Source organism: Portunus trituberculatus, chromosome 3 (assembly GCF_017591435.1).
Source record: "Portunus trituberculatus isolate SZX2019 chromosome 3, ASM1759143v1, whole genome shotgun sequence".
NCBI lineage: Eukaryota > Metazoa > Arthropoda > Malacostraca > Decapoda > Portunidae > Portunus > Portunus trituberculatus.
The window spans coordinates 1,465,916-1,489,050 of NC_059257.1; the positions used below are offsets into that span (position 1 = coordinate 1,465,916).

Sequence of the window (23,135 nt, forward strand, 5' to 3'; positions counted from 1 at the left end):
TATATTGGCGCGACTTCGTATAGGTCACACGTACCTTACACAAAGGTACCTCATGACCAGGGACCCTCAACCTTACTGTGATGATTGTCTGGTGCCGCTTACGGTGCGGCACCTACTTGTGGAGTGCCCTAGTTTGACTGATTTAAGACACCGCTACCTCTACCGCTGTCGCGGTAGAGATAGCGATGTCTATTATATCTCAAAGATCCTTGGGCCAGAGTGCCTGGCCCAAGGCCATGATGTTTTTAGTTTTTTGGGAGAAGCGGGCCTTCTCCCAAATATTTGAATTTTATTTAATTTTATTGTATTTACTTATATGTTTATCTATTTTAGATACTTTTAATTGCATAATTTTTAATTGCTTTTAGTTAGTTTTTTACGATGTTTTTACTAATATAGTTTTTAATCCCTTTGTTTCCTTTTCTTTCATATTCTCTTTTTACCTTTTTATAACGACGCCATATGACCTCAGATGTTGAGGCGCCTAAACTAAATCCATCCATCCATCCAGAAATGTAGACACCCAAATTGCAAGGCCTCTCAACGTCAACTTTTTTGTGGCCCCTAAACCTAACACATTTGAGAACAAGAAACCAGTGGCCCTAGCTAACCCTGTCAACTCTCCTCTAGAACTTTATGACGCGTACATGTATCAAGGTAAAGTGTCCCTGACTGATGGTAAAGACAAGGCAATAAATATCAAGGTTCTGCGTGAAACAGGTGCTGCCCAATCCATCTTAAGGGAAGATGTCATCCCTAACATCAAACAGGCTTTCACTGGGGAGAAGGTGATCCTTACAGGTTTTGAATCACAACTTTCCTATCCCTTGGCTAATATTAGCTTACAGTGCCCGTTCATTTCAGGAGAGGTTGTGGTAGCCATTAAACCTGGTGAACTGCCAGTACCGGGGGTACATCTTGTACTGGGTAACGATCTTGCGGGTAACTTGGCTGTTCCAAACTTAATTGTTCTTGATTCTCCCTTAACAGAAAGTCCCACTAAGACCCTGGACGAAACATTCCCTCACTTCTTCCCCGTGTGTGCAGTCACCAGGTCTCAGTCCAAGTCCCCTGCCCTTTCACCACCTCCTCCACCAATGATTGCCTCTACTGACAACTTGTACAATAACATCATTTCAAAGGAGAATTTGATTAATGCTCAGGAACAGGATTTCACTTTGGCTAAGATCAGACATGTTGCCAGTGAGACAAAGGATATGTCTAAATTGCCTTGTTTTTATTATCAGGAAGGAGTCCTGATGCGTGCCTACAGTCCTCCTCAACTGAAACAACTAGACACCTGGGCCCGTACTTATAAACAATAAGATGACGTCCTAACGGTAAGAAGTCGTCCTAAATCACAAAAATGGCGGAATTCGAGTCTTAAATCCTTAAGACGGCATCCTAAGCCCTAAAGATGCGTCTTACTGCTAAAACACCTCGGGAGGTGTTTTAGCAGTAAGACGCGCTCCTAAGATTTCATCCTAAAAGTAAACATGGCCGCTCGAGGGGGACCGCACCGCCACCACCTGCGACAGAGACGGTCGTTTCGTGAGAGGAAGGACGTCCTGAATGAGCTAGATGACCGTGAGCTGGTGAAGAGGTATTGGCAGGATCCTGCTGGTATCATTTTCGTGACAAATTTGGTGCGGGAAAGGCTGAAGAGACCAACTGCAAGGAACAAGGCCTCTCTCCCCGAGATGCAAGTTATCTTCACTGCGGTACCTCGCTATAGGAAAGATTGGTGCCATTGATGGGACGCACGTGATGATTATGGCTCCTAGAGAGTATAAGGTAGAGTTTGTCAACAGGAAGAGATACCACAGCATCAACGTGCAGTTTGTGTTTAATGCTTGATACCACATTATTGATGTGGTTGCAAAGTGGCCGGGATTGGTTCACAATGCAAAAAGTGGACTCTGCACGATATTTGACAGCGGCATCGTCCCAGCTGGGTGTCACTTACTGGGAGATAGTGGCTATCCCAGCAAGAAGTGGCTACTGACTCCATACCTCAGACCACAGCCTGGAGCACAGTCTTCTTATAACAGGTAAGTTACTGATTAGTAAAATTTAGATAAAGAGTTATCTAATTAATTACCCCACATCACACTAAACACAAAACTAATTATTTACCTCCTATAGTTACACACTTTTTCATATAAACTAAAATAAAGTGCTAAATTAATGAATTAGGTAATTTGGAAGTATTATTGCAGTTTCACACAATCTTGACCCTCCCCCCCTACCTTACTGGATTCCTCCATAAGATGAAGTAACCTAACCTAACATTTTGTAACCTCCTCATTGGGTTAGCATCATCCTCCATTAAGGTAGAGTAACTTAACATTTTGAAACTTGACCAGAACAACCGATAAGGTAAAGTAATTTAACATTGTGTACGCTTTGCCCCCTTTGGATCCCCCTTAAAGGGCTATAATTATGTAAGGTGTGTTGGTTGAATCACCAATACAACAAGAAAATTTCCAAATATTTAAGAGTTTTTTCTTTCTATTCTAAGTTTTCATGTGAATATATTAACCTAACCAATGTTATACTAGAGATTTCTTTTTTATATGTTTCATAATGTTTAAGCTGCCATGTCACAAATCATTATCAAACAATGAATCTTAACTTAACCTTATACATGACATAACCTAAATGTTTGCAGAAATTAAATTAATGCATCATACCACTTTCAAGTACTGCATTGTAAGATTGAAATCTATATTAATTTCAGGGCCCACAAGAAAACCTGCAGCATTGTTGAGAGAGGCATCGGGCAGCTGAAGCCACATTTTCACATGCTACACAGTGAAATCAAGTTGGTCCTCCACCCAAGGTCTGCCAAATTGTAGAGGTTTGTGCATTACTGCACAACATCTGCAAAGCAAGAAACATCATTCTTCCTGAGGAAGAAGAACATCTTGCTGCAGCCGAGGATGGAGGCAATGAGGAGCGACCCCCAGCACAGAAAGTTCAAAGTCGCCATGAAGGAATCCTTTACAGGGATGAATTTGTTGTGCTTCACTTAAAGTAAGTAACACAACCCATAATGCTGATTATAGTAGCATTCTTCAGTTTTTTCTCCTCTGTCACTTTGTTATTTATATTTATATGTCTTGTTTTGTTGTGTGTGCACTGTTATGTTGGTGATTTCATCTTTCTTGTCTCACTCTCTGCCAGTCACCCACTATTACAAAGATAGAGTTCTTCACAGATACCACAGTATCACTGTTCAGCCTTACAATATTTAAATGGGTTATGATGAATGTGTATCTCAGCAACATCTAAAAAAATAATTAACACACTTTCACAACTAACTTAAATGATTCTTTCTTAATTATTTTTTCACTTATTTTTATGAGTGTGGTATTGACTACATTATCAATTGTTCTGTAGTTATCTATCTATCTATCTATCTATCTATCTATCTATCTATCTATCTATATATATATATATATATATATATATATATATATATATATATATATATATATATATATATATATATATAATATATATATATATATATATATATATATATATATATATATATATATATATATATATATATATATGTGATACAACATCAAGCAGTAAATCAATGTCTTTCTTTTACAGCATTGATGAGTGATGAGACACCAGTGTCATGACTGCTGAGATTGGCGTTAATTTCATGTAAGTAGTTTTTTTTTTTCTCTCTCCCATACCTGAAGTAAGTAGATTGTAGGTTGAGCATATAGAAACTGCAGTTAATTTTGTGTTAACACTAATATTTGGTTGATTGGTTACAAACAAAAACAAATAGTACATTATTTATATCTTTATTACTATTTTTTATTTGTTTGTTTCTGGTACTCTAGTTTTTGTGTGTAGTACATGTACTTAGCCTGTTCTGCTTCTTGCTTCCTTTCCTGAGCCGTTATAGATTCTTCATGGAGTGCAAGCTCAAGCTTCCTTTCCTTCTGCAGGTGGATGATCTCCTCCTCATCCACATAGACCAGTGATGTACCAGGCAAGTCTGGCCCCTGTTGGTGCCACATCACTGGTGCTGGAAGTGGTGTGGCAGGTGCCTCCTCCTCAACACCTACTGCTTCGGTCACCACTTCTCTCTGTTGGGCTGCCTCTGCCACTTCCCCAGCATCATCTGCTGCCTGAACACTGCTGGCATCATTAGTTCTAACTTCAGAAACTAAGCTGATAATGTTTTTGGTTTTATTGCTAAGGACAAAAGTAACAGAAACCAGTAAATCTAGCTAAGGGTACAATGTGTTTGACTTAAATCCTATTCTGTTTGAAGGAAGCCCATGTCTAAGAAACTGTAAATACCTAAGACTCGTTATCATTAACACATTCACCCACTACAACACCATACTTATGAATGGGGAGAAGGGATAGAATTAAGTTAACTTTATTAGTTTTTTCTTTTCTTATTACTGTTTTATCTGTTTGGTTAAAGAATAAAAAAAATAAATAAATGAAATTTTCTCAACACTAGATAACAAATTTACCATTGTGTATAACTAAGTTGTAAACTAACTGGGAACATGAGTATTTTGGGTTGCAGACATTTGAGACAACATTATGGCCTAATATTGCTATATCTACAAGTGGCTTATCCTTTGTTAAGGAAGGTACATTCAATGATGCTTGCCTTATTGGTACACCCATGAATAGAGACATTCTTGGGGTCCAAAATCTCAAAGATTAACTCATCGAGCTGGGAGAGAGGAGGGTTGGCAGGAGCTCCACCACCTGGAAAGTATAATATAATCTTATTGCTAATGAATTGCAAATACAAATAAATAATTTATAAAGAACGTGTTTTCACATAACATATGTAACTCAGATGTGTGGTTGGAGTAATATTATTTGTCAGAGGTAGACATTGCATCATAATTAGTGTGTGCAATAAATGCATCCACTTCACAAAAAAAAAAAAATGCAGGAAATGGCTGGCACTTTAATATATTAATCACTAGTACAAAACTTTCAATGTTGCTGCTTCCAAACATAAAACAGGAACAGTTTACTGAAATTTATTCCTTAAAGTGGTTAGGTTCCATGATGTAAATCTCAAGTGACCTTAACAGTAGACCTGCTGAAACTTTGTATTTACTCAAATACTAGTAAGCTTCCTTGCAAAAAATAAATAACCATAAACAAATACTTTTCTTTAAGTGAAATTGCCTTACCTATTCAGTGCTTAAAAGGAATAATAAGATAAATCATATTTTTTGTTAGGGTGAAAGTATGAAATTTCTATCAAGCTCAAAATATGAAAATCTTGCTGCAACTCACACACAAATATCACACAAAAAATAGCTCCCAAATTAATAACTCTTACCTGTGGCAGTCATGGCTTTTCTCTGCTTGCTTGTCTTGCCTCAGATTTTATAATATGCCAATATTTCTGGCACTCCTCAGTGCGGAGAATGTCTGACACGGCAGACACCTCCGCACTATTGGTCCTCCAAGCAGCATTTCTGGTTTCCTTAGAGTAGCCAGCTGTGGAGAAGTCGCTCCGGAGTATTTTTGCGAGAATTTTGTATAGGTGGGCCAGATGAAGGCGTCCAGTTCGTCTTCCTGTTCCTCTTCTTGTCTTGAGTCTCTTGAGTAGCCATGGTGCGCAGTCGAAGTTGGCGCCAAATGATTGTTGTTTTGACAAGATGACAACAGTGGTGGTAAATTTATACCTTCAATTATCAAGGTTAAAATGAAGAGGTGATTGTTGAAAACTAACTAGATAAATATGTTTTTTATTTAAAATATAATAATTACGTATTTTTACCCGTTTCTTGCGAAATTCCTCAAAAAACATTACATAACGTCTGCTCATGTTAGCGGTTAGCGGTGTAAGCGCCTAAAGACGGTTACTTAACAAAGCATCCTACTAGGAAAGATTCTTAGTGCTTAGGTCTCGTAGGTTAAGTACTTTTCTTAACTAAGACGGCATCTTTGTGGAATTTTATAAGTACGGCCCCTGGTCAGAAACACATCAAGTTGTCATCCCCTTGTCTGTAAGACCAGCCATTATAGAACTAGCTCATGATGGATTGTCAGGTCATCTAGGCATCCAAAAAACCTACAAGAAGGCTCTTCAACATTTTTTTTTTGGCCAGGAATGAAAAGGATGTGTCACACTATGTAAAAACATGTCACATATGTCAAATTGTGGGTAAGCCTAACGAACGCCTTGTGCCAGCTCCTCTGACGCCTATTCCAGTTCAGACGGAACCCTTCGAAAAGATCGTTCTAGACTGCGTAGGGCCCTTACCCAAAACCAAACGAGGGAATCAGTATTTGTTAACCCTCATGGATCCCACTACCAGGTACCCTGAAGCATTCCCTCTTAAGAACATCACATCAAAGACCATTGTAAAACATCTAATACATTTTTCACCTCGGTAGGAATTCCAAAACAAATTCAGTCTGACAAGGGTAGCAATTTCACTAGCAATTTTTTCCAACAGATAGTGAATGAGCTAAACATCGACCATGTAACCTCCTCGGCTTACCACCCCAATCCCAAGGCTGTCTGGAGCGGTTTCACCAAACATTAAAATCCATGATGAAGAAGTATTGCTTGGAGCATCAAGGAGACTGGGATGAAAGTATCTCTTTCCTTCTCTTCGCTTTAAGAGAATCTCCTCAAGATTCTTTAGGTTACTCCCCTTTTGAATTACTCTATGGTAGACAGATCAGGGGGCCTCTCAAAATATTAATGAATGGATGGTTTACTCAAAATACGCCTTCAAGCCCCAGTGTGTCTGACTATATCAGTAACCTTAAGAATAAAATCAGTTAAGTCAGATCTTTTGCCAAATCAAACTTCCTCAAATCTCAAACTAAAATGCAACTAAATTCTCTTCCCAAATCTGTCATGAGACGTTTCAAACCAGGAGACAAGGTTTTACTTTTTCTCCCCACTCCAGGCATTGCTCTTCACAGTAAGTTCATGAGAACTTATGTTGTGGCTCAAAAACTAAGTCCATTAACCTATGTGATCCACTCTCCTGACCTTCGTAAGGATTCCCAACTAGTTCATATTAATCTAATGAAACCTTACCACTCCAGAGAACCAGAGGACGACTTGTCTCGCACTGTACCTGTATGTCTGGTCCTGTGCCCCGTGAGGAAGAGTCTAACATCGAATTCCTCTTCTCGCCACCTAAAGGGCGCCCCTCAAACAGCCAAATCATGTCCAACCTTGATGAGTTTTTTCTTTCCTTAACATCTTCACAACAGTCTGATCTTAAAAAGTTATTGCTAGACTTTTCAGAAATCACAGGTGACCTTCCAAGACTTTGTACTACTATCCAACATGATATAACTTTAATATCTAATGACATCAAGCCTATAAGACAACCAACCTATCGCATTTCACCCAAAGAGGGTTGATGAAAAGAGAGGTAGACTATCTGCTCTGTCATCACCTTGCAGAATCTAGTATATCCCCCTGGGCTTCTCCCTGCCTGTTAACATCTAAGCCAGATGGTAGTAGTCGATTTTGCACCGACTACAGGAAATTAAATAAAGTGACGGTGCCAGACTCCTACCCATTGCCCTTGATAGAGGACCTTATAGATAGCATAGGAGTAGCCAAATTTGTAACCACTATAGATTTACGTAAAGATTACTACCAGATTCTCCTCTCGGACGAGGCCCGAATAATATCCGCCTTCATCACCCCCTTCCGGCTATACCAATAAAGTGATGCCCTTCGGCTTGTCTAATGCTCCCGCCACCTTCCAGAGGGCTATAAATTACATTACCCAGGACTTGGAGGGAACATCTGCTTATCTGGACGACCTGGTGGTGACTTCGGACGACTGGGTGACATATCTGACCCGTCTCCGGAGGCTGATGGGTCGGTTGCAGGAAGCCGGGCTTACAATCAACCTGGCTAAGTCCACCTTCGGGAAGTCTACGGTAGTCTACCTTGGACATGTGGTGGGGAACGGCAAGGTTCGCCCCAAGAGAGCCAACATGGAGGCCATCCTTGACTTCCCTGTCTCTACCACCAGGAAAGCTCTCATGAGGTTCTTGGGTATGGCTGGTTTCTACAGACGATTCTGTAGGAACTTTTCCACCCTAGCCGCCCCCTTGACGGACCTTATCAGCACTTCCGTCCCCTTCCACTGGACCCCGACCTGTGACCAAGCCTTCCAACATCTCAAGGCGTTCCTCTCCTCGGAGCCAGTGGTCTGGACGCCAGATCACTCCCGCCCCTTCCATCTACAAGTGGACGGGAGTGGAGTTGGAGTGAGTGCTGTTCTCCTTCAAGCAGACCCTACAAGCGGCATCCTCCATCCCATCGCCTATCACTCCACCAAGCTTAAGAAACACCAACTCAACTACTCCACCATCGAGAAGGAGGCTCTGGCACTCGTCCTGGCGCTCCAACGTTTTGAGTGCTACCTTCATCCTGGTCCTCAAACTACGAAGGTCTTCACCGATCACAACTCTCTGGCCTTCCTTCACGCCAAGAAGAACCGAAACCAACGCATTCTTAAGTGGGCCTTGTTAACTCAACCCTTCAACTTGGAAGTCCACCATATCAAGGGGGTGGACAACATCATACCCGTCGCCTTATCAAGATCTCCCGTCTCACCTCCTTCATGAGCCCATTACGGAGGTCTTAGGGGGGAGGAAATGTTACTGCCCGCCCGTAACATACTCCACTACCATCACCTCCTCTGCTTGTTACCTCGTTCGCCACCTCTCCACCTGGATTCATGCGGCCCCATTCGACTCCAGCGGAAGTGTTAAAGCAAGCTCGGCTTTCTGGAAAGTCAGTCGAGGTCCAGGCCTCAACCAGTGAACACAACGCCTCTTGGACTACTGTGGGATCAACCATCACCCAGCACTTCACCACTGCGACACCTCATAAGTATCACTTCCCCTCGTCCGTTTTTTCCACATTGCCTCCATATAGGATTAGTATTATTGTTAGGTATTAAGTTGGGTTCTTTATTGTTGTATTTATTTCTGTGTTATATGTATATGTGTATGTCAGTTTCATATGTTTCATGTCATATCTATGTGTATGTCAGTTTCATGTTTCATGTTATATCTATGTGTATGTCAGTTTCATTATGGGGTTATCAAAATAGCTTTTTAAAGTGGCCCCCTTTGCATTTTCTCACCAGTTGAACGTGCAGTGTTTTTTTTATTTTTGTTATTGTTCACCGGCTCCCCGATGCCAATCTTACCAGTTTAACCGGTGAACGTAACACAGATGATGCAAGGCTCAAATTCTTTTTGTTGGCAACCACTCTTTCATGTATTGCACAAGAATAGAGGACAGAGAGTGAAGAATGTACATCTCCATGCTAGACACTATCACCTCTGTTATGTGCTCAGTACACATATATGTGTTCTGGTACGGAAACAGTAATCATTTCATGGAAAATCAGCATAATACTTCTTCAGGTCTACTCTATTAGCAAAAACACCAGAGCCATCACGGCCTTGAGTAATCCTATGAAGGTATTGAAGAAATAGGACAAGATATAAAAATGAGAAGCTTAACGGAGAAGATAAGGTAACAACATAAGCAGAAGGATTAGAGGTAAGGAAGAGGGTCAAGAAAGTTGGTTAGGAATACGAGTAAGATGATGCATTAGTTGCTCTATGTCATGGAGGATAGTAAAGTTGAAGGTTAGTTCACCAGGATGGTCAGTGAAGGAAGAGGAAAGCCAAAACTGTTGGTGAACATTGAAATCTCCAAGGATAGAGAGATAGAATGTCCTCCACTTAGAAGTTCAACAGTCAACGAATTTGCTGTAGCCTGGTGAGTTAACTGAGGAATAAACAGTGTATATATATATATATATATATATATATATATATATATATATATATATATATATATATATATATATATATATATATATATATATATATATATATATATATATATATATATATTTTTTTTTTTTTTTTTTTTTTTTTTTATTAGAGAATGACATGAATCGAAGCCAGATGGTGAAAAACTGGAAAACTCGGAAGATTCAAGAGAGTGGGCATCAGAGGAAGTCAAGTCCTTGCTCACATAGACACAACATCCAACTTTGGAACGAAAAAAATAATGAGGATAGAGAGAACAGGAGGGAACAGGAAAGGGGCTACAGTCAGTTGCCTCAGACAGCTGTGTTTCGGTGGGGAAAGAAGATGAGGTTTAACAAAGGAAAGGTGGTGTTCTGCAGATTTAAAATTAGATAAAAGACAGGGAATGTTGCAGAGGTTAATGAAGATAAAGTTGAGGTAGGTGTCAAGACATTTATGATCGATAACAAGAGAGCAGTACGACCTGGGGACATTTATGTTTCTCTCACTAGAAGGGGACTCCGAGGCTGGTGTCCCCCCCAGATGGAAACCGCCTTGTCGTGGTGGGGGGGGGGCTTGCGTGTCCCTGTGACCTGGCGAGCTAGGCTAGAGGGGGTAGGCCCCTCCTCCGCTCTTCCGCAGGGGAGAGGGCTACCCATGCTAGTAAGGTCGCCAGTGAGAGGCCAGACTAAATGGTTCATACGTAAGCTGCCAGTGGACCAGCGGAGCCACCCGCTGGAGGGATCGCCCAAGAGGGGTCATCCTGTGTTGGATGGTTGGGTGTCCAGGCTGGGATGCATTGGGAGGGGGGTCCGCATGGGGACGAGGTACAGCGCTCGCTCCCATTGTAGTCCCAGTAGGTGATTTCCCTTGCCCCTGGAGCTAATCTTTTGTGTTACTGTATGCTTATGGGAAAACACAAAAAATTATCAGGTTCTCGTGAGGTGGCTAACCGGCCCGCGAGACGTCATCTTCAGGTCTGAGTAGGGAGGAGGATTCCCTTCCACAAGGCCCTCCCAAAGCAGTCTCCCATTCTGTGAGTTCTTCTGAGGGACGCATTTCTGCTGCATTTGACTCCCTTTTGATGGTAAATGTTAATCCATCTTTTTCTTATCACGCCTTGCACTCCCTTCTCAAGGCTTATGGCACGGTTCTTCGCATCCGACTTGTTTATGATAAGGACTTTCCATCTAACCGCTGCTATGTGACGTTTCTGTCACGTGATGAAGCCCGTTTGGCTTTTGAACATGTAGCATCTCTGCCCCCCTTGCCCACTCTGAACTTCTCCAATCACGTAATGTTTCAGACAGTGACATGGATTATATCCCAAATGTTTTTGACAACTATCTAGAGAATTCAGTTCCAGAAGTCCGCCAGATCCCGCCTCCACGTTGGTTTGTGGCGTACTACAGAAATGGGCGTGGGAATTTCATCCATGTCTCCCGGTACCTGGCCAAAGAGATCGGCACGATTCCTGAGGGAAATCTCAAGAAGTACAGTAAGGGGGTGCTCGTGCGAGCTAAAGATATTACGCAGACGAGGATATTGCAACATCTCCCATGCCCTCCTGACAGCATGTTTGTAACCGTAAAGGCCCATCCCACCTTTGATTATAGTAAAGGTTGTGTGTACAGTCAGGATTTTTATGAATTTCCTGAGGAGGAAATACTAGCTACGTGTCCTAGCTCAGTCCAATAGGTGACTAAGATGAGGAATTCCTCCAACATGGTCCTTCTCACCTTTTTAGGCTCCACCCTTCCTGACCGTGTTCATATTGGTCCTATCAATCTTAGGGTGAGGCGTTTTGTTTCCCGTCCTCTTCAGTGTTTCTCATGCTATGGGTACGGTCACGGTAAAACCTCCTGCAAGGAAGCCTCTCGATGTGGTAATTGCTCAGTACTAGACTCACATTCTGAGGAGCATTGCAATGCTGCTGCTTATTGTTTCCATTGCCGTGATACTCACCAGATACGTTCCAGGCAATGCCCAAGGTATCGCCTGGAGCAGGATATTTTACAGCTTGCTAGTAGTCAGTTCATCAGCCTTGGTAGCGCCCGCCGCGAACTCCTTTACCGCCAGAAGGACGGTACTGGTGCGACATCCTATACTTCATTGGCCGCTCACTCTTCAGCTGAGTCTGCCGGTCCGAAGACAACTTCTTCTGCTACCTCTCGCTCTGTTGGGACTGGTGGTCCTGCTCGTTTGGCTAATAGATTTTTCCTTTTGTCCGACGACTCAGTTGAGTCATCTCTAAGAAGTGACAGCAATAATCCAGACTTAACCAAAGTAACCCATATAGTGGATGTCCATTTGCCTCCTGTATCGCCTAAGCCTTTGAAGGGCCTGACCAAACAGCACCGCGGCCCTGCGGAGTCGATAGATTTAGCTCAGCCAAAGCAATCTGGGGAACATGATCGTGAGTCCTCCAGGGGCCGCTCTGCAATGGTGGTTCCAATGGTTTCTGTTCAGCCTTCTGTGACGCCCTCTGTCTCTGATCCGGCTTCTTGTGATAAGGATGGTGTTAGCATGGAGTCGTCCGATGATATTGTCAAAGCCGTCCCTCGTGGACCCACTGTGTCGAAAACTGCAGTCCAACCTGACCCTCGTCCTCCGATGACTGATAGGAGTGATGATGGTTCGCATCACTCACCGGTAGGCCGAAAGGCTGCGGTCCAACGACTCGGCACATCTCAACTCCCGATGTCTTCTCATCTGTTGATTATTTCTAGTCTGGTGAGTCACAGGCAGCCCCTCCAAAATGCTCGCCCGTCCACTGCACCTAAATAGTCATTTTCAAGCTTCTACAGTGGAACTGTAGAGGCCTTCGCGTTTTGTGTGGGGAACTGTAATGTAATGTATAGGTATCTGTGTTGTAATGTACTATGATGTGTGTAGGTGATGGGTTAAATACTTGGGTGTCGTTGGCTCTTACACTTGTACCTAGTTACCTAGTTAATTGCTTGTTATGGGAGGGGAAGTGAGGACGACTGTGACGCGAGGCGTCGGGTCAGTGGGAGAGCAGAAGGCGAGCTGTGTAGTCGCCCCACACCTCTGTACACCAAGGGAATAAAGATCACCGGATTGCTGACTGCTTTTTGCTGAACACCACAAGCTATCTAGGCAGTCATGCCCGAAGACCCGGAAGACGTGAAGGCGAGCCCATCTACACCAACGCCATTTGACGCTAGACTCATCCCGGAGTTCGACGGTACAACGGACGTCGTAGAATGGGTGACAAGGGCCGAGATGTTGTGCGAGCTTCGGGCGCCGCCTCCCAGTCCGTCTTACCGCTGCGCCTGACTGGTGGCGCGTTCGCCGTGTGGTCACAACTCCCTCAAGCCAGCCGCTGTTCTCCAGAAGCCGTGCGTGACGCCTTGTACGCGGCGTTCGCTTTGGACCAGTACGCGGCGTACGAGGCATTCGCTACACGCCGCCTCCGGCCGGGTGAGTCCGCCGACGTCTACCTGGCAGAGCTGCGGAGGTTATCAACTTTGTTTGGGGGAGTCCCGGAGCGTGCCCTCGCCTGTGCCTTCGTGACTGGACTGCCAGATGACATTCGCAGAACAGTTCGCACTGGATGTAGGGCCGAAGACCTCGACCTGGTTAGTGTGCTGGCCCGGGCTCGTGCTGTACTCTCTGATGAGAGTGTAGCTGCTGGTGTGGCTGCTAGAGCTGTAGTGACACAGGCTCGTGGTCAACCAACAACGGCCAGAGAGCAGCTTCACGAGCAACAAGGCGCACTCGTCGTTGCTGGAATCGCGGCCGGCCGGGGCATCTTGTTGCAGCATGCCCGTGGACGGGAAACGACGTAGGAGGGGACGCATCAGCGCCAGCGTTCTCCTCCGGAAACCAGTGAGCGGCGCGTTGCCAGTGGTGCAGCTGTTAGTCAACGGACATCGTTGTCAAGTGCTCGTTGACACAGGCAGCACCGAGACCATCGTGCACGCTTCGTGTTGCATGCGGTGGCAATCGCGGTTCACCAGCGTAACGACCATCAGTGGAGACACGTTCCGGTGTACTGGAGTCGGCGAGGTGTCTGTGGAGACTCCTGCTGGCCTGTGTGCCAGACTCGAAGCACTGGTGGTGAGCCAGCCTCCCCTGGGCGCGGATGTTGTACTTGGCATCGCAGGCATCGAGGCACTTGGTGGAATCACGGTGAAGTCTGCCTCTGATGTTCAATTCTGCGGCGCTGGACAGCGACGGTTGTGTGGCACCGCTGCCCCTGCGCCATTGGTGGTGGACGCCCCTGACTTCAGCGTGCAGTTCAACACAGTGAGTCGGACGTGGATCGTCACGTGGAAGTGGACGAATGGTGCTGCCCCTGACTGTCTCGGCAACACAGAGGAGCAGTACAACGTGCCCCTTTCCATGCGACAGGCGTTCTGCCAGGAGCTGGAGTCGTGGGTTACAAGTGGTTGGCTTGTACCTCACGATGAGCAGCAGCACGGGGCACCTCGGGGGCTTCTACCGCTCATGGCAGTGCGGCAGAACAATGGCGGTAAGGTGCGGCCCGTACTCGATTACCGTGAGCTAAATGACTGCGTGACTGCCTTCACTGCCGACAGCGACGTATGCTCTGACCAACTAAGGAAGTGGCGCCGGCATGGAGAGAACGTGTCCGTCCTCGACCTACGCAAGGCGTATCTACAGGTGCGTGTAGATCAGCAGTTGTGGCCTTTCCAGACCGTGATGGTGAGAGGTCAGCGGTACTGCTTAACGCGCCTTGGATTTGGCCTCAACATCGCTCCACAAGTTATGAAAGCAGTTGTCAAGACCATCCTGGCTCAAGACTCTAAGATCGAACAAGCAGTTTTGCCGTACGTAGACGACCTGCTCGTGAATGAAGACCAGGTCAGTGCAGAGCAGGTTGCTGCACACTTCGCGAGTTACGGGCTGGAGTGTAAACAGCCAGTCCGTGTGGCGGACGGGGCACGTTTGCTGGGTCTACGCGTACGTCCGGTGAACGGGGAACTGCAATGGACGCGAGACAACGCAGTTGCCGCGCCACCGAAACAAGTGACCCGCCGTGCAGTGTTTGCGTGGTGCGGGCGACTGATCGCTCATTTGCCGGTGGGCGGCTGGCTGCGACCGGCAGTGGCATGGATAAAACGGCAGGTGAACGCTAGTACCCGGGGCTGGGACGACGTGACGGGGGATGACGCGCTGTGCGAGCAGATGGAGTACGTGTCAAGCAGGCTGTCCAAAGAAGATCCGTGCTGTGGGCAATGGTGCGTGCATGGAGACCAGGCAGTGGTGTGGACCGACGCCAGCTCTATCGCTGCCGGTGTTGTTGTTTTAACACCGCAAGGAGCTGCCATCGAGGACGCATGCTGGATTAGAAGAGATGAGAGCTCCCACATTAACATGGCTGAGCTGGACGCAGCAGTTCGTGGCGTCAATCTGGCCATCGCGTGGGGCATGCGAACCATCGATCTGCGAACAGACTCTGCGACCGTCTACCGCTGGATTGACGATGCGCTGAGTGGCCGGGCACGTCTTCGCACCAAGGCTCATGGGGAGATGCTGATTCGCCGTCGGGTAGATGTCATCCGGCAGCTGGTGACGGAACTTGATCTGGTCATGTCTGTGACGCTCGTACGCTCCTCAGAGAACCGCGCCGACGCCCTCACGCGAGTCCCAGGGGAGTGGGTGCGAGGTGACAAAGACGGATCGGCAGTGAGTGTAGCAGCGGTAGCAGCAGCATCAGCAGCTAGCAGTCGGGATAACAGCGTGGCGAGTGTCGCTGACGTTCACATACGTGCTGGCCATCCCGGCGTGCGACGCACACTCTTCTTTGCACGACGTGACATCTCACGAGCAGTGACGCGTGCTGAAACACGTGCTACTGTGCGGCAGTGTGAGGTGTGCCGCAAGATCGACCCAGCGCCGGCGAAGTGGCAGCACGGGTCATTGAGTGTGACTGAGACGTGGTGGCGTCTGGCGACAGATGTTACCCACTACCTCGGTAGCGCCTACCTGTCCCTTGTCGACTGCGGGCCGTCTCGGTTCGCTGTGTGGCGGCACTTACGTCGTCCAGATGCGGACACCGTCGTCAGTCACCTGGAACAAGTCTTCTGCGAGCGAGGAGCGCCGGCGGAACTGCTCTGTGACAACGAAACTGTCTTCCGAGGCCGGCGATTCGCAGCTTTCGCGGCGCGCTGGGGCGTGTCGCTGCGCTTCAGAGGGGCATACGCACCGTCTGGTAACGGCATCGTGGAAAGGAACCATCGCACGGTGAAGGTGATAGCAGCGAGGAAGGGCTGCTCCGTTGCTGAGGCAGTCCACCTGTACAACGTGACGCCCCGGGACGGGGAAACTGTGGCATCAGCTCCCGTGAGTGGTATTTACCGGTACCGAGTACGAGACTGCGTGCGGCACGATCAGGTACAGTGTGCCGTTCACACCTCCCCTGATGTTGCAAGGAAGAACTACACGGTTGACGATGCAGTGTGGGTTCGGAGGCGGGGCGAGCGCTGCACCTCAGCATCGCAGCCCAGCGTCGTCACCAGGGTGAACTCGCCGCAGGTGGTAGAGGTTGATGGAGTCCCACGACACGTCAGGGACTTGAGACACCGCAGCAGCCTCTCAGTGAACGAAGCTGGCACTCCAGATGAACCGGGAGATGAACCCCCGCTTCATGTTGACGCGCAAAGCCAGCTGCTGCAGCCGCAGGTGGTTGAACCCCCACCTGAGGCACCACGAGAAGCCGTGCTTCGAAGGAGTACCCGTGAGCGGCACCCTCCGCAGCGATATTGTTGTGATCCTGGAGATCAGGGGGGTGTAATGTAATGTATAGGTATCTGTGTTGTAATGTACTATGATGTGTGTAGGTGATGGGTTAAATACTTGGGTGTCGTTGGCTCTTACAGTGGGTATGTAATGTAATGTATCATATGTATTCCCTGTACCTCTGATTATCGTACGCCTGGCAACCCTACGTAAGCCTCAGTCTTGCTGGCGTCTCCAAGGCAGGCACGCGTACGGGGTCCTTCCAAGGCTTTCTCTGTGTTCCTCTGCCTGAATACACCTACTACAGTTAGTACGTGTTTCTATGAAGAACCTTCACCTTCGTGGCTGTACTGTCCCGACAGCTACCCAACACCACATGGCGCAGTGAGTAGGATCACGAGTCTTCCCGACGCCATCGCCGCCGCGCCAGCAGGGACTCCACTGCCTCTTCACGCCCTTCCCTGGGTTTTACGGAGCTTTAGTGACTCTTGTGACAGTGCGTGCAGTGCCTAGTGTTGTGTGTACAGTGCTGTGACAGTGTGTGCGGTGTCGTGCCTTTGCGTGCAGTGTTTTGCGTTCTAGTCTTCCCTCGCCGCTCACAAGGGACGCTACACCCTTGGCGGGAGACAGACCTCGCAGCATCACATCCCCCTCGTCCAGCGCGCAGCGGGTAATTGAGGTGGCGGTGCCTTCCTTGCGGGGAGCGACACGCACAGTACCGACGACCAAGTTGCCAGATACTGCCACACACACGCACACACGCGCACTCTCTTGCATTAACTTTATATAAAACCCAGCTGTTCACGGGTTTCTCTATTGATTGTGGGGACGCTTCCTGTCTGTTCACGGGTTCTCCTTGTTCATCATGTCGCTCCCGCGTCCTTCGCCCGAGTGCAGCGACACCGAACACCAGCAGGAAACTCTTCAGTTTTCAGACGACGAAGCCAGTCCCCGGGGGAGTCCGGGTGGCTTACCCTTGGGCCCGCCGCTACTCACCCCCCACCTGCCCCACTCCTCGCCTCAACCCCACCAGTCTCCTCCCGCGCATCAAGACGGTACCATTCTTCACCTCATCAAATACTTGGAGGAATCACGTCTGTCAGCTGATTTGCGTAGAAGACAGGAGGATGAGGAAAGGCGGCGAGCAGAGGAGTCAAGAAGGGAAGCAGAGGAAATGAGACGCAGGGATGACAACGAGCGTTTCATGGCACTGCTACAACTGTTGTCAGTTCAGGCATCGCCAGCCCAACACCAGCCGTCTCCAGCCCGCTTACCTGTTCCCTTACCAACACTCAGCCCTTTCGCCCCAGCCTATCAGCCTGCAGTCACTGGTCTCGTGGGGACTACACCTGTTGCAGCGAGTGCTACTCCCGTCACTGCCTGCCTGCCGTGACAGATGCTCCAACAGTCGCCGCCCGCCGGCTCTTGTGACAGCTGTTCCAACAGTTGCCACCCTGCCACCTCCCGCCGTGACTGCCGTTACAGCCGCTGCACCACCCGTCACTGTGACTGCGACTCCTACGTCCACAGCAGGCCCCCACGGGCAAACCTGTGGCTCAGAGTCCGCCCATCCTGCAAGCCGACGCCACCTACCAGATGTTCAGGCAATGGCGTCGCCGGTGGCATGATTTCTCAGTCATGATTGATCTGCAGCGCCTTCCCAGAGAAAAGCAGTTGATCCAGCTACGGATGTCTGTTTCCCTGGAGGTTCAGAGGACTCTTGAACACACTCTCGGGATCGCTCCTGACACACTGTTAGCCGTGGATGAAGTCCTCGATGTGTTGCAATCCCACTTCAAGAGTCAACGTAACGAGGCTCTCCGCCGCCGTGAACTCCTGTGCTGCAAACAGGCAGTGGGTGAGTCTTTTCTGATTTCTATGTCCGCCTGAAAACCTTGCTGAAGAGGTCGACCTTTGCTCCGGTGATCCAGTGACTTGTGCTGAGACCCAGCTGAAGATGGTTTTGCTCATGGGCATCAGAGAGGAGGAGCTCGTTCAACGCCTCATCTCTATGGACTCAGGTGCCCCTCTCCAGGACCTGGTCACCTGCTGCCGCTCGTATGAGGCCGCCCGGAACACAGCATCCGCCATCCAGTCGTCTCCAAGTCAGCTGTTCTCCATCTCTGCCTACAGACGGGAAAGCGACGTGACAAGGCCACCTCCTCACTTCAGCAACCGCCTTCGGAACAGCGAGGGAAGCCTGCAGCCGTTGACGTGTCCCAACCCTGCCAGTGTTGCTCCCGCCGGCACTCATATGGTCAGTGCCCTGCTGTCGACAGCACCTGTAGCAACTGCGGACGCAAGGGCCATTGGGCAAAGACTGCCAGGTGCCCTGCCAAAGACACCCAATGTCGTGCCTGTAAAAAGACTGGGCATTACGACAAGTGCTGCAGGTTAACAAATGCGACTCACAGCCAGAACAGCTCTCACGCTACGTCACAGAAGAAGAGCTCCTGCCGCAGTGTGACTCGCAGTCCAGCGTCTGAGGCCATGACTCCTAAACCTGTGTGTATTCACCTGACGCATGGAGGATCCACTTCCCACCTCCAAATGCTGCCAGATACAGGCGCGGACGTCACAGTCATTGGCCAGCGACACCTCAGCATTCTTCAAATCCCCAGGAACAGCCTACAGCCTCTACCTCCCGTGCACACGCTGACGGCGGACGGTTCAGAGATGGCACCTGCCCTGGGATGTTTTCAAGCTACCTTACGGCTCGGGCAAAGGTCTTGCATCGCCCAGATCCAAGTTCACGATGGCGTCCAGACCCCACTCCTCTCCTATGGCCACTGCAAGGAACTGGCCATCATCTCCCCGGAGTTCCCGAAGCCGATTCTCAAGGTCAAGCATGTTAACCGGTGCAGCGAGCGGCCCCTCCTGACATCACGTCTCCATATGCTGCAAAGGAGTACTTCCTTCGTGAGTTTTCAGACGTACTTCTCTCCAAGGAGGATCTGAGGAAGGCTCCCTGAAGCCCATGGTCGCACAGCCCATGCAGATCCACCTGAAGGAGGGCGCTACACCGTTCGCCATTCACACACCACGACAGATCCCTTCGCATTCCAGCAGCAAGTCAAGGATGAGCTGGACTCCATGGTGCGTCAAGGGATAATTGAGCCTGCCGGCGATGAGCCGTCTGCCTGGTGTCACCCCTTGGTCGTCGTGGCTAAGGACAAGGGAGTTCGCATCACGGTGGACCTCACAAAGCTCAATAGCCAGGTTTCTCGCCCAGCTCACCCAGCACCAACACCTTACGCCGCTGTCCGCAGAGTCACTCCGTCATCCCGCTTCTTCACGACAGCAGATGCTCTGTGTGGGTACTGGCAGTTGGTACTTGACGAGAAGGATCGCCACCTCACAACTTTCATCACCCCGTTCGGCCGGTTTAGGCATTGCCGAGGCCCCATGGGCTTCGCAGCTACTGGTGACGCCTACTGCCACCGCGGCGACTTGGCACTCCAAGGGTTGGAGAATTGTGTCAAGGTGGTGGACGACATTCTTCTCTTTGATGATGACTTCCCCACACACTTGCAGAGGATTCATCAGATGCTCAGCAGATGCAGAGAGCACGGGATCACCCTCAACAAGGACAAGTTTTCAGTTGCCGAGCCTCAGGTCCGATTCTGTGGCTACAACCTCTCCCCCTCTGGCATCTCTGCAGGCGAAGACCGCGTCAGTGCAATCCGGGACTTTCCTACGCCCGCGAACTTGACTGACCTCCGCTCCTTTATGGGCTTAGTGAACCAGCTGTCAGAGTTCACCCCGGACATAGCAGCCGCAGCCCAGCTTCTTCGCCCTCTCTTGAGCCCTAAACGGACGTTCACTTGGACAGCGGACCATGATGAAGCCTTCAACCATGTCAAGACGGTGCTTCTCCAGCCGCCTGTTCTGGCCCACTTTGATCCAGCGCTACCAGTCGTCCTCCAGACGGATGCCTCCCGCCTTCATGGGATTGGGTACGCTCTCCTACAAGATCACGGCCAAGGATGCACACGACTAGTTCAATGTGGCTCACGCTTCCTCACTGACGCTGAGACGCGCTACGCCACCATTGAGCTCGAGCTGCTTGCCGTTGTATGGGCCATGTCCAAGTGTCGGCTCCACCTCATAGGCCTACAGCACTTCACGCTGATGACGGACCATCGGCCACTGGTCCCGATCCTGAATGCCTACACTTTGGACGCGATCGAGAATCCCCGTCTCCAGCGTCTGAAGGAGAAAATCTCGCCCTACCTCTTCACAGCCGTATGGCGCGCCGGGAAGTTGCTACGCATCCCAGATGCTCTGTCGAGAGCCCCAGTCAGCCACCCCACTCCTGAGGACGAGATGGCGTGCACTGCTGCCACTGCCCACCTGCGGTGTGTCGTAGCTGCCAACGCTGAAGGCTCCGACCAAAACACACCACACCATGACGCCGATCGGACGCTCCAGGAGTTCAGAGCAGCAGCGAGGGCAGACCCGTCATATGCCCACCTCACCGCCTGCGTGACATCTGGCTTCCCGTCCAACCGGTACGAGCTCCACAGTTCCCTACTTCCCTACTGGAAGCTCCGCGATCACCTCTACGCAGATGGGGAGCTTGTCCTCTATGGCCAGAGGATCGTGGTTCCTGTAGCTCTCCGCCGCCGCACCCTTGCTCGTCTCCATGACAGCCACCGCGGTGTGGAAGCCACTCGCCGTCGGGCGAGGCAGACTGTTTTCTGGCCTGGCATTGACTCTGACATCGCCAATACTGTTCGTGCCTGTGAACCATGTCAAGTCCTCCAGCCGAGCCAACAACAGGAACCCCTGATGTGCGACGACAACCCATCCAGGCCCTTTGAGTCCGTCTCCGCAGACTTCTTCACAGTCGCTGGCAAGTCCTTTCTTGTCATTGCGGACAGACTCTCGGGATGGCCTGTGGTCGTCCCATGTGGTGCGGACACCACAGCCACACGCACCATCCAGATGTTCTGCCGCTATTTCCGGGAAGTGGGTGTCCCCCTCCGTCTCCGCACTGATGGCGGGCCCCAGTTTGCCAGTGCAGACTTCCAGAACTTCATGGAGCGCTGGGGTGTTCACCACATAGTGACTTCGCCGCACTATCCCCAGTCTAATGGCCATGCTGAGGCGGCTGTCAAGTCGGTGAAGCATCTCATCTTGAAGACAGCCCCCTCCGGCAACATTGATACGGAGGAGTTTGCCAGAGGTCTCCTGGAGCTGCGTAACTCTCCCAACTATACAGGACGGTCCCTTCGCAACACCTCTATGGCCACCCTCTTCGGTCCTGCGTCCCTGCCCACCCAGAGTCCTTCTCCGCGGACTGGCAGACCAAGACGGAGGAATGCGACCGCCGCGCTGCCGCCCGAGCTGAACAGGTGCAGGCTCACTATGACCAGCACGCCAGGCCCCTCCCCAAGCTGTGCATTGGAGCCACAGTCCGCATCCAGGACCCTGTGTCTCTCCGCTGGGATAAGGTCGGTGTGGTCATGGGCTGCAGCAGGAACAGGGAATATGATGTTCGTCTCCCCAGCGGACGTGTCTGGCGACGCAACCGCCGTCTCCTACGCCCAGTGCCGCCCCATGGTGATGATCCTCCCCACCATATCCCTGTGGTCCCTTGGTCAGACGAGAAAAGTCCGTCTGCTTTACTTGCTCCCCCAGTTGCCCCACGTCGTTCCCAGCGGCTCATGGAAAAGAGTTCCGCTCGAGACAGTGCTACGAGCGTGAGGGGGGAGGGAGGTGTGGGTATGTAATGTAATGTATCATATGTATTCCCTGTACCTCTGATTATCGTACGCCTGGCAACCCTACGTAAGCCTCAGTCTTGCTGGCGTCTCCAAGGCAGGCACGCGTACGGGGTCCTTCCAAGGCTTTCTCTGTGTTCCTCTGCTTGAATACACCTACTACAGTTAGTACGTGTTTCTATGAAGAACCTTCACCTTCGTGGCTGTACTGTCCCGACAGCTACCCAACACCACAACCACTCTTCTCCGGGTCCAGATGATATTCCTTACGCCTTTTTGCACCATATGTCTGACAGTGCTTTTACCTTTTTATTGAATATTTATAACATGATGTGGTATACCGGTGAATTTCCATCCTCTTGTGCTGTGGCAGTGGTTCTCCCATTTCCAAAGCCTGGGAAAGATCATCTCCAGGCTACGAACTACCGTCCTATATCTTTGACATCTTGTATTTGTAAAGTGTTAGAAAAGATGGTAAATGTAAGACTCATGTGGTACTTGGAGAGGGGTAAGTACTTGTCATCGGTACAGTATGGCTTCCGAAAGATGAGGTATCCTACAGATGTTCTTTTATCCCTGGAGTCCTCTATTTGTGAGGCCTTTGCTAATCACCACCACCAGGTAACCGTATTTTTTTTACCTGGAGAAGGCCAACGACACAACTTGATGTCATGGTATTTTACGTTCCTTGTTTAATTTTGGCCTCTGTGGCCACCTTCCTATTTTTATTGAGCAGTTTTTATCCAGACGTCTTTTACAGGTTAGAGTGGGAAGTGTTCTCTCCGAAGCTAGTGCTCTAAATGATGGTGTCCCACAGGGAAGTATTCTTAGTGTTACACTATTTGC

The 23,135-nt window shown here is 49.1% G+C and overlaps 1 protein-coding gene and 1 long non-coding RNA gene across 2 annotated transcripts; both read left to right on the forward strand.

The window, feature by feature from the left end:
• The first annotated feature begins 1,915 nt into the window (after nucleotides 1-1,915).
• Nucleotides 1,916-4,268, forward strand: LOC123508598. Its single transcript, XR_006675972.1, has 4 exons — nucleotides 1,916-2,051; nucleotides 2,741-3,036; nucleotides 3,625-3,681; nucleotides 3,975-4,268. It is a non-coding gene; the product is annotated as an uncharacterized LOC123508598 (long non-coding RNA).
• Nucleotides 4,269-11,248: 6,980 nt separating this feature from the next.
• Nucleotides 11,249-17,076, forward strand: LOC123508330. The gene is made up of 5 exons (XM_045261949.1): nucleotides 11,249-11,332; nucleotides 12,166-12,408; nucleotides 13,023-13,626; nucleotides 13,757-16,561; nucleotides 16,871-17,076. The coding sequence occupies exons 1-5, from the start codon at nucleotides 11,249-11,251 to the stop codon at nucleotides 17,074-17,076; spliced, it is 3,942 nt and encodes a 1,313-aa protein (XP_045117884.1).
• Nucleotides 17,077-23,135: the final 6,059 nt, after the last annotated feature.

Coding starts and splice junctions, on each gene's coding strand:
- LOC123508330 (XM_045261949.1), top strand. CDS start 11,249: ATGGGCGTGGGAATTTCATCCATGTCTCCCGGTACCTGGCCAAAGAGA. Junction 11,333..12,165: donor GGGAAATCTCAAGAAGTACA/GTAAGGGGGTGC, acceptor GTATCGCCTAAG/CCTTTGAAGGGCCTGACCAA. Junction 13,627..13,756: donor CATCTTGTTGCAGCATGCCC/GTGGACGGGAAA, acceptor TCGTTGACACAG/GCAGCACCGAGACCATCGTG.